Source organism: Corythoichthys intestinalis, chromosome 9, assembly GCF_030265065.1.
Source record: "Corythoichthys intestinalis isolate RoL2023-P3 chromosome 9, ASM3026506v1, whole genome shotgun sequence".
Lineage (NCBI taxonomy): Eukaryota > Metazoa > Chordata > Actinopteri > Syngnathiformes > Syngnathidae > Corythoichthys > Corythoichthys intestinalis.
Genome location: NC_080403.1, coordinates 12,529,099 through 12,540,818, shown reverse-complemented (window position 1 = coordinate 12,540,818; position 11,720 = coordinate 12,529,099). Strand labels below are relative to the sequence as shown.

Below are 11,720 nucleotides of genomic sequence, written 5' to 3'. Positions count from 1 at the left end.
ATGATTATGTAATGAGTTGTTCTATATAATAAGAAGAAAATAAATACTGAACACAGCTTTGTCAAAAAGAAGCAGTATGGCAAAATTATAAAGACAGGACTGATAAGCCACTGTATCATTATGCACAGTTCAAATAATGACATGGCAGAAATATGAAGATCCTCTAAGTGTATTGTTCATAACTTTAACCCTTTCATGCACGAATTATGATTTTTTTTTTTAAATTATTATATTTTCATTACACTTAATACTTAACTCATTGGCAGCGCTTGATGTCCAATTCGTTTTGACTGGGAGGGGGAAAATGAACATTCAAACGAACTATTGGATTGGACTTCTTGTGCCGTCAATAGCACTGAAACAAGAGTGTCCACAGCCAATCTCTTTAATGAATTGACCGTCTATAATTATAATGGCATGCAAAGGGTTAAATACTATGAAAAAATAAACTTAAGAGTGTTACTTGGGTCCATGACCACTGTGCATTTCTGTTTTTATTCATTTTAATTGAATCAATTTAGTTTTTATTATCATTGTATCAATTTATGAGTATTGTTGGTTCTCCCCGTACCTCCGGGTCCTCAGATTTCCTTCCACATCCCAAAACAATGCATGGCAGGCTGATTGAACACTCCAAATTTTCTATGAATGTGAGTGTGTGCGTGAATGGTTGTTTGTCTTTATGTGTCCGGCGACTGGCTGGAAACCAGTTTAGGGTGTACCCTGCTTCCTGCTCGCTGTTAGCTGGGTGACTCAAAAATGCTGGAATTTTTTAAGTGCATATTGGCAGACATGAGCAAGTGGCAGCAATGCGAGAAGGCGACCTTGAGCACATAAATACACCGCAATTTTAGTAACCATGGTGAAATTCACACTATCCCAGCTGAAATGTAGCAGTGGTCAATGAAGAGTCCCGACGACAGATTTTAATCATTCATTCATACAAGGGGGAACCATCTAAAGTAGGGGTGAAAAAAACTTTTCTTCAAGGGCCGTAGTGGGTCCTGGTCTTTGTTCCAACTTATAAAGCACGGACAGTTTAACTATTGAGGTTTTCGCTGAAACAAGAAGCACCTGACTGCAATCAACTGTTTACGCTTGCAAGACACCATCTTGGTGATAAGGTTTCCTCTTGATGGGTTGGAACAGAAACTCACACCCACTGTGGCCCTATGTGGAATAGTTTGCCCACCCCTGTTCTAAAGGATGCTTTATCCTGGAACTATGAATAATGCTGTCATCAAACTTGTTGGGACAGTGCATCTTGGGCAGAGAAAGAATAAGTTTAATTTTTTTAACAATTGGTCAAGAAATGACCAATGAAAACATGATATAAATCAGGGGTCTCGAAACTATTCCACATATGGCCGCAGTAGGTGCAGGATTTCATTCCAACAAAGCAAGACGACACCTTTTCACCAATCTGATGTCTTCCAGGTTGATTGCATTCAGGTGCTGCTTGTTTTAGCAGAAACCTCATTGGTTTAACTTTCTGAGCTCGACCGGTAGGAACAAAAAAAACAGGAAACAACAGCACCCCTTGAGCACCGGTTTGGAGGTCCCCGATATAAATCATAAATAATTGTTTCCGTCCTCATCAGCAGGTTTCACTTTTGCCACGGGTACCAACTAGTCCCCCACTGATTGAACGAACAACTTTATATTTTTATTAAAGAAATAATGTGAAGTAAGGTTGGCCAACCATGTTTTTGAATAATATCAATTGCTAAACAGTTATAAGCATATTTTCGTTATTTTTTTTATCGCAACCCTTCCAGAGTCTTTGTTTAACCCATAGCAACGCCCTTGACAACGAAAATGCTTTTCTTCGGCAATTTTTGGAAATCTTCGGAAATTACGTCACACCGGGAAGTGCGAGGGAAGTCCGCCATAGAACAGTATTGTTTGTTGCATTGCTTTTCGGTAAGATGCCACGGCGTTGTGTGGCGATGTTTTGTTCTCACTCAAACGAAAAGTTGTATGAGTGGCCAAAGGATAGCAGGGCACGTAAATGGACATCTTTCGTTCGCACGAAGTGAATGAATTTCACGCCATCATCGAGTAGTGTTCTCTGCTGCAAACCCTTGGAAGATGCCTGCTTCCTTAACCGGTCTGCTTATGATCAAGGATTTGCCAAAAAGTAAGTGTGATTTTTGGATGGATGACTGATGACTTTGTCAAATCTGAGCTGCCAACTGTTGTGGAATGAACAGTATAAGCTAGCGACGTTAGCCGAAAGTTAACTCATGGCAATCCCCGATCATAGTTGTTGTTGCGTTCGCTAGGTTAAGCGTGTTTAAATTGTGCCTCATCTACGATCTTGTCCGAAAGGGTTAATCCACTGTCATTCGGGAAAGGGGTGTGGATGTGCATATAAGCGGGTCGGCGTCGCGGTAATTCACGGTCACGTTGCAGTAAGAGACACACACTGCCGGGGAGTTTGTGCACATTTATTTGTATTTGTATTATGTATTTCCACCTTCATGCTTCAAACATTGCATTGCATTTTTACGGTTCGGCGTTTCTTTCACGGTGATCGCTTGATAGCCTTCTAGTTTGTGTTTTACGTACAAGAGCCACTGACAGGTGACAACAACATGCATGTTGCTTTTAATGTCTGGCAGCGAATCAGCGAGCGCGCAGGTCACGCAGTGAATCATGGCAAATGTAGTCTCGGGACAACACTGAAGTAATCTGTTCGCTTGTGTGAAAAAACTACACTTCCTCACGCCATTAGACGCCACTTCCTCCCGAGAGCCCCGAGCCGTGTTGTACTGTTAGCTCCATGTGTTGATAAAGAAACAAAGTTGTCAGCACGTCGTGTGTTCGATACATTTGTAAACAAAAAGCTCATAACAAGACACTATGCACGATCCATTTAAGAGACGCTGGAGTAGTAGGAGGCGACGAGGAGATCAGCGAGAAGCAAAACTTTGCGGTCGAATGTGGCGGCAGTCCGCTATTATTTTGTTTTCTTATTGTTGCCACAATAAAGTGGAGAAAGCCATCAACGACTCATCTCCTTCTTTCCCCCCAACGCTTTTGTATTATTATTTTATATGCACGAGAGCTGCCGGATCTGCCAAAATGAACATGAAGTCTGATTTTTTTTTTTTTTTAACAATGTCATCAGATAGACAAAAACATAAAATTATGTGCAAATGCCTGCATCTTCAAATCATGAAAATAATAACAGCCTATATCTTACCAATCTTGTAATCTCAATGGGTCTTGTATCCATTCCATGTCAGGTAGTCTATGCACATTGTTTGCATCCTGATTAGTGTCTGGCTAATACATGTTAGGTAGGTCCAACATAAAATTCCAAGCTCCTCTTCTTCTTCCAACTCTTCAAAAACTTGAATCTCCTCCCTTGCGCTCAATCTATCGCTTATATCGCTGTCTGAATCATTGTTTGAAGGGCTTTGTATGGCGACCATATGTATGGAGCTGCCATCGCTGTTCCCGGTGTAACGTACACTTCCGGGTCCGTCCCCTTTTAGGCTCGAACTTCGGAAACGCGATTATTTTGTCAAATATACAACATATAAAATATTTTTTCATGCTTTATTTGTTGGACAATGTTTAATTACTTTAATTGTGACCCTATTTGGCATGTTATGAATTTTTTTCACTTACTGCTTTAAGTGCTTATCAGACATGCATGCCAGACATTTTATCTAGTTCACAGGCATTTGACATCAAATCTAATGGCATTAAAGGTTATCAAAAGTAATGTTTAGAAAACGTAAACAAGCCACTGTAACATTAAGTGCTGTTTCAATAGCTAGTTAAATAATTTTTGCATACAAGAGGGAGCTGCTTATCAATAGTAGTATTGAAGTCTAAACTTACAAATTTCAAATCCAAGGTACAAACTGCGCGTTTTCACCTTCAAAGGCAACCCCCAAGCCTTGCAGGCAAAACAGTACTACCTGATACGTCATACAGTACCGTCTTGCAAACCTCAACTGTCCGACCCCTTCCACGGTCATCTAATTTTCGTGCCAATCAGGAGAAAAAAGTGACGGCTGTGGACATGACCTGGAACCAACTATCAGAGGAGGAACTTAGGGGGGGGTGCTTGGAGTGCGAACACACCCGGGTCTCTAAGGGGCCCAGTTTGCGGGCGTAAAGTGGGCGTGGTTGGGCGACCGGGGGGTGGTGTGGGGTGGGGGGGATCAAACAGAAAGGTAAGATGATGAGTGGAGCTGTAATATAGTGTCTGGAGGGGCCTGCAAAAAATTTCGACTTGCAGCCCACACACACCGGACGATCGTCTTGAGGGGCCTGCAAAATTGTGGAAGGGTCTGCGAAAAATTGTCCAAGCACCCTCACTCCCCATCACGTTGCACGGTCAACTCGGGGATACTGTTTATGCTCATCGCACCCAGGCCCTGTTTACATTTGTTTCGCCACTAGGGGAATAGGTCAGATAGGTCAATTTCCCAAGTTTTGTCTGAAATACACCTAATAAATACACTTAATTTCCTCATTAAAAGAGGAGCGAAGAACATCACTAAAGCTTTTTTTGTGGAGTTTTCGCGGGTGTGATGAGAAGAGCCATCGCCCAATTAGCAACCGTATATTTTTTAAGGTTCATCCCATGAAACAAATCTCGATTGATTGATTGATTGAATGATTGATTGATTGATTGATTGATTGATTGATTGATTGATTGATTGATTGATTGATTGATTGATTGATTGATTGATTGATTGATTGATTGATTGATTGATTGATTGATTGATTGATTGATTGATTGATTGATTGATTGATTGATTGATTGAGTACATGAAGTATATCCATAGGGGATATATGGAACAATCAATCTGGTGGGCCAGGTTAGCATCCACCTGTAACCCAACACATTTTCTAAGCCTTCTCTGCCAAGCCGTTATGCACTCCTGAAAGGATTCTAAGTTATCCCTAGCAGCACGCCACTCATTTCCTGTAAATAAATTGAACTTTACAGAAAAGCCATTAGTGTATTTTTTGAAGATGGTCACATTGGGGAGTTTCATCACCACGAAAATATAAAGGATTATTAAAAAAAAAAAAAAAAAAAGTGTTAATTCGTATATCAGAAGAAAAAAATATACTAGTATGTGCGTAAAAATGTGGCTTTTAGTGCTTATTAGCTTGAGTGGCGTCCATACCGTATTTGTCAGGTAGATGGCAGTATAGCAAAATCTGATATTGGGGAAAAGTAGGAAGTGAAACCAACGAAGAAGAAGCCATTACGTTCATTGACCGCGTGTGAATTCCACTTTCGCTCATTGTAGAACAGACAAGCGCTGTTTTTGAACGTTATCTATAGATAAACTGGCGTTTAGTAGAAAGTAGATTTTTAGTACCCTGTTCACTGTGCGCGTTGACTAAAATGTGTTACTTTTGACCAAGTTGTTTATTTTTAGCAGTCTTCCACATTGCGCATTCACATTGGTTTTTCTGGATAATTTAGCTCCGGTGTGGCAGAACACCGGTACCAGCATAACCTGTGATTATTTGGATGAAAGTTGCAGGAGTAGAGAGTACAATGACAAAGGAAAATCCGTGGAATATTCCTCCTAATGCTCCAGCCTGCATGGAGAAGCATCTGTGTGGGGCGCAGTACAGAGCAGGTTAGTGCTAAGGTGAACGAGCACACGTAAATGTTGTTTGTGTTGGGTGGGTTGGGTGGGATACAGCCCATCACGCGTGCACATTACAATAGTAGGACAAAATGCTGCCTGTCTGCTAAAATATCGATACTAATGAGACCATAACGCCGGGAAATGCGTCGCTGCCAGATTGCTTTAACAAGGCATTCAAATGAGTAGCATTCAGTGATGAGCACGTCTGCCTCAGTTTTGGGATTTTAGGATTAAAATCTCGGCTTTGGTCCTCGGTGAAAAAATGGAAAGATAGCGGTTCCTAAATGCATTAAATGATGTCAATAATTTAAAGTTCCTTTCATCGTTTTCTCTCCCAGATGGCACCTTGTTGCTGGGATGTTCCAGTCTCACTGGCAGGAGTTGGCAAGGGTCGTTGTGGATCTACAGCAACCCAGAGCAGGCCCCCAATGAGGGCTTCTGCAAAGCTGGCGTGCAGACTGAGACCGGAGTCACGGATGTCAAGTGGATGTCTGAAAAGAGTGTTGTTGTGGCATCAGATGCAGGTAAGAGCGGCTCCTCACAGATTTGTTTTTATTTTGAAAATTCTGAGTTGACCTATTGTGGTGTAACCTTGGAAGGTGCCTTGGAGCTATGGGAGCTGGCTGAAGATGAGCGCCTCCTGGTCAACCGCTTCACCAAACACGAGCATGATCATATTGTCACCAGTGTGAGTCCCGTAGCTGCAGGAAACGGTGCAATTACTGGGAGCATGGACTGCAGGTGAGACGTTGCTACATGGGTTCATACTGGGCACGAGTTTGTGTTTGCCACAAAAATTGTCATTTTGCCATAGAATTAAAGTGTGGGACCTGAGTCAGGAGATGGTTGTCACTTCATACAGCGGTAAGGACAACATTGCATTCACAACCAAATACTGCAGTTCGTACTTCGTGATGTTAAAGTATTTAATTTTGCATAGTGCATACGTGTTGTGACTTTCTGATCACCATATTAATGTGAAATTATGATGCCCTACTCACAAAGCGTCAGAGATATCCAGTTTTGGATGAAAATACATGATATATTTACAAATGAATTAAAGAGAATTTTAAGTGGATTTATATATGTACAGTGGGGAGAACAAGTATTTGATACACTGCCGATTTTGCTGGTTTTCCCACTTGCAAGTCATGTAGAGGTCTGTAATTTGTATAAGTTCTCTTCAACTGTGAGGGACGGAATCTAATACAAAAATCCAGAAAATCACATTGTATAATTTTTAGATAATAAATTTGTATTTAACTGCATGAAATAAGTATTTTATACATTATCAAATAGTAAATATTTCGGCTCTTAGTTCTTTTTAAAGATCCCCTCCTCTCCTCCACTCATTACCGGAAGTAACTGCACCTGTTTGGACTTGTTACCTGTATAAAAGACACCTGTTCACATGCTCAAACAAACAAACTCCAACCTCTCCACAATGGCCAAGACCAAAGAGCTGTGTAAGGACATCAGGGATAAAATAATAGACCTGCACAAGGCTGGGATGGGCTACAGGAAAATAAGCAAGCAGCTTGGTGAGAAGGTAACAACTGTTGAAGCGATTATTAGAAAATGGAAGAAGTTCAAGTTGACGGTCAATCTGCCTCGTTTTGGGGCTCCATGCAAGATCTCACCTCGTGAGGCATCACTGATCATGAAGAAGGTGAGGGATCAGCCCATAACTACACGGCAGGACCTGGTCAATGACCTGAAGAGAGCTGGAACCACAGTCTCGAAGAAAACCATCGGAAACACATTACGCCGTCATGGATTAAAATCCTACAGCGCACGCAAGGTCCCGCTGCTGAAGCCAGTGCATGTCCAGACACGTCTGAAGTTTGCCACTGACCATCTGGATGATCCAGAGGAGCAATGGGAGAAGGTCATGTGGTTGCATGAGACCAAAATTGAACTTTTTGGTCTAAACTCGGCTCGTCGTGTTTGGACAAAAAAGAAGGATGAGTACAACCCCAAGAACACCATCCCAACCGTGAAACATGGAGGAGGAAACATCATTTTTTGGGGCTGCTTTTCTGCCAAGGGTACAGGACGACTGCACCGTATTGAGGGGCGGATGGATGGGGCTATGTATCGCCAGATCTTTGCTGACAACCTCCTTCCTTCAGCGAGAGCCCTGAAGATGGGTCGTGGCTGGGTCTTCCAGCATGACAACGACCCAAAGCACACAGTCAAGGCAACTAAAGAGTGGCTCCGTAAGAAGCATCTTAAGGTCCTGGAGTGGCCTAGCCAGTCACCAGATCTGAACCCGATAGAAAATCTATGGAGGGAGCTGAAAGTCTGTGTTGCCCGGCAGCAGCCCCGAAACCTGAAGGCTCTGGAGAAGATCTGCATGGAGGAGTGGGCCAAAATCCCTGCTGCAGTGTGTGCAAAGCTTGTCAAGGACTACAGGAAAAGTTTGGTATCTGTAATAGCAAACAAAGGTTTCTGTACCAAATATTAAGTTCGATTTTTGTGATGTATCAAATACTTGTTTCATGCAATTAAATGCAAATTTATTATTTAAAAATCATACAACGTGATTTTCTGTTTTTTTGTATTAGATTCCGTCCCTCACAGTTGAAGAGAACTTATGATACAAATTACAGACCTCTACATGCTTTGCAAGTGGGAAAACCAGCAAAATTGGCAGTGTATCAAATACTTGTTCTCCCCACTGTATGTAAATACATATGTGTTTGAAGAAAGAGAACTTGTCAATGTTTCACTTCTTAGAAGCCTCGTCTATATATTTGGTGATTTATTTGCTAATCATTCAAATTTGTTGACATGAAGATATAATACGATGTTGATTCTTTGGATTATATGATATTACCCATATTACAAAGTCTTTTTGGGACTATGTATGTAAACAAATATGATTTTAAAAAACAATTTTATTTGGACATTTTAAAAGTTGGCACATTCCTTGAAACAGATAATTAAATAACTTTTAGTGTATTGTTTCCTGCATGTTCTTTTATTTATACACGTTTTATCCCTTACCTCTTGGGGGAAAATGTTCTCTGTTTCCTTCCTCCAGCACACACACAACCAGTCACTTGTGTTGCCTGCAGTCCTACAGATGATTCTCTTTTTATCTCCTGTGGTCAAGTAAGATGCTCAATTGAGTCTCTTTGCTTCTCATTTTGTTTTTGTAGTCGATACAATAATTCAAATCGTGTTTTCAAATGTCCAGCTGAAGCAAATAGAGCAGGGGTGTCGAGCTCATCTTTGTCACGTCAAACTCATCTTTGTCACAGGCTACATTGTAGTTATCGTTGGCCAACCAATATAAGTATAAATATTTAAGTCATTTGACTGCCATTGACGGCGCTAGAAATCCAATCCATTTTGACTGGGGGTGGGGGGTGTGAACGAATGTTAATCGGTTGAACGTCTAGCGCTGTGAACTAGGGTTGCCACGATCAACAAATGTCATCTTTTTTTGATGGCCAATTAACAGTTTACAGACATTATTGACCTCAAAATTGTTGAAATCCTTTTTTTGAGCCTGTTTTTTTTTTTTTTTTTAAACGAGAGGTAAAAAAAGCAAATATTCTTTGATTTCTGGACTACGGAAATTTTGTACCCATTTTATTTTGGCAAAAAACAAAATCTATACACAATGTACTTTCACAGGCCACACATTCATAAGGTGTCTTTTCTTGCCTCAGGATGGCCGTGTGCTCATGTGGGACAAAAGGAAGCCACATAAACCAGCCACAAGAATAGGTGCGCAACACTCACTAGTTTGTCCTTGTTGATGTCATCTGGAATGGCCTTCACAAATGTGAAAGAAAAGCCACTTGCAATTAGAGGTGGGACTCTTCGATTACGATTCAGAGGCAACGATTCGACCGACCCCCCCCCCCCCCACACACACACACACACAGCTATTGGCTGCTTTTAATGTGTTTTACATTGGTAACTAAAATTGAACTAAAATCCTCTCAGGCCTAAATAAACTACTATTTCAGTATCAAGTTAACAGTTAAAAACGGTAAATAAAATACTCTGGTCCCCATTCTGTATCAGCAGCTTTAACTACATTCATTCAATTTAATCTTGTGAATCAACCGTTAAAGTTGTGTTAAAATTGGTCCAGTTATTCCATATTTCCCTTTCTGTCTATTTTCGACATGTGAAAGTTTTTAAACTGTTTCATCATTTAAGGAATAAAGATTTTGCGGTTTCGGAGTATTTTAGATAAAAAGTTAATTAGATTCGCTTCAACAGCTTTCCAGAGAAGTCTACTGCTTTAAGATGGCGGCTGTTTGCTAAGGCCGGGAAGTCTGTCATTTCGCGTGTAGGTTCCTAACATGTGCTAACGTCGCCAAGTATGTCATTTCCCATCTCGTTTTCGATACATTGGCTAACGCCACAGAGTCTGTCACTTCGCATCTAGTTCTATATACATGTGATACCTACCTTAGCATTATGTGGGCTTTTGAGAGTTTGGAGCGGCTGTCGGCCGCAGTCAGGTATCTAGCGGCATGATGTTTACTCTTAGTCTGTTCCTCATTATGTCCCAAAGTCCGCGCTGTGTTTTAGTTCCGCTTTACTTGACATAGTTCAATAATCGGAATTTGAATGTTTGTGACTCGTTCTCGAATCTTCCACGGCCGAATCGCAAATAATTTAAGAATCAGAAATTTCGCATGCCTCTACTTGCAATGCAATTTTTGGATTTTAATTGAATACCATGAGAAAAGCTCTTCTTATTTGCCACAGTCTGCTTACCGATAGTCAGTATATATACATTCATATGAACAATTATTTTTAATAACGTATTCACTTTTTTTTTTTTTCTCCTTTGAAGGGTAAATGATATGTTTATTAAAGTATATTTGTCCCCCCCCCCCCCCCCCCCCCCCCCCCCCCCCCCAATAGAGTTAGCGGATTCACACTGCTTGCCCACTGCGGTCTCCTGGCACCCTCAGGACAGGAGCACTATTGCCTTGGGTAAAAGCCCTCCCTAGCTTTTGCTTATGAAGACGGAGATAAAATTCTGGTAGTCTGTTTTTCTCATCCTAAATCCTTCCTTGTGCCTCAGGTGATGAGACCGGCAAGGTAAGCGTTAAGGATTTCCTAGCAAAGGAGTCTGCTCGTGTGGTGAGCGTCCACAGCCGCAGAGTGAACGGCCTGGCATTTTCTACACATAGGTACATAATGCTAAATCAGTCTCCTAAGTTTGCTTATTTTGTATTGAACTTATTTTCTTTCCATTGCAGTGATACTTTGCTGGCCTCCATTAGTAACGATTGCTCCCTTGCTGTTTTAAATTCAGAACTGAAAGAAATGTGAGTGTGGGCGAGTCGTCCTAAAGATGTGAACAACTCTCATTTGAGATTATAATTCTACTGTAATATTGCTTCCCCCTGCCCTCCAGATTTAGAGATCAGCGCCACCAGGACTTTGTCACGGGTGTGTGCTGGCTTCACGAAGGCTCGAATAAGCTCACCACTGTGGGCTGGGATCACCTTGTGCTTCACCATACAATAAAACCAATAGAGGGCGCCGCCAGCTCATCTTAGAGCCCGCCACACTTTACCAGCTAGTGTTAATGTGTAGACTTTTGATAGTCTTGCAATTCTAGTCTTGGCAAATCATTGCTGATGTTTGAAAAAATAAACGTTTAATATTGAAGCTTTTGTTTGTCAATGTCGAGATTGCTTCCATTGAAGGAAAAAAAAAACTTTCCTAACTACATGGGCTGGACAATACTTTCGTCACGTACAGCCTTGCAGAATCTTGTTTAATAAAAAATATTTTTTCTGATGTTTAATAGTGGAGAAAAACGTAAATAACAAAAAATAAATCTAGGAAGTGGATGCACAACATGTAGCGAGTAGACGCTTTAGCAATGCTGGCATTACTTTAGCCAATCGAGTGTGAGTCGCTCAGATTTCCCGCTGTGACTCGTTATTAATACTCATTATGCATGCGCCTGTGCTCAAGTCCTTTAGTGTGTATGTGTTGGTATGACTGACATCACAAAATGGCTGCGCCTAAAAGCGATGCCATATTATTTGTTTAAACATTTTGTCCGTTATCAGATCTAAGAAATTGATCTGAAAA

The 11,720-nt window shown here is 41.1% G+C and overlaps 1 protein-coding gene across 1 annotated transcript; it reads left to right on the top strand.

Moving 5' to 3' along the window:
* Positions 1-5,207: 5,207 nt before the first annotated feature.
* Positions 5,208-11,288, top strand: wdr77 (WD repeat domain 77). Its single transcript, XM_057846185.1, has 10 exons — positions 5,208-5,624; positions 5,975-6,160; positions 6,236-6,377; positions 6,451-6,500; positions 8,683-8,753; positions 9,317-9,374; positions 10,533-10,604; positions 10,696-10,804; positions 10,874-10,942; positions 11,032-11,288. Exons 1-10 carry the CDS (start codon positions 5,513-5,515, stop codon positions 11,174-11,176), a joined length of 1,014 nt encoding a protein of 337 aa, XP_057702168.1. The 5' UTR covers positions 5,208-5,512; the 3' UTR covers positions 11,177-11,288.
* The last annotated feature ends 432 nt before the right edge of the window (positions 11,289-11,720 follow it).

Coding starts and splice junctions, on each gene's coding strand:
- wdr77 (XM_057846185.1), top strand. CDS start 5,513: ATGAAAGTTGCAGGAGTAGAGAGTACAATGACAAAGGAAAATCCGTGG. Junction 6,501..8,682: donor GGTTGTCACTTCATACAGCG/GTAAGGACAACA, acceptor TCCTTCCTCCAG/CACACACACAACCAGTCACT. Junction 9,375..10,532: donor TAAACCAGCCACAAGAATAG/GTGCGCAACACT, acceptor CCCCCCCAATAG/AGTTAGCGGATTCACACTGC.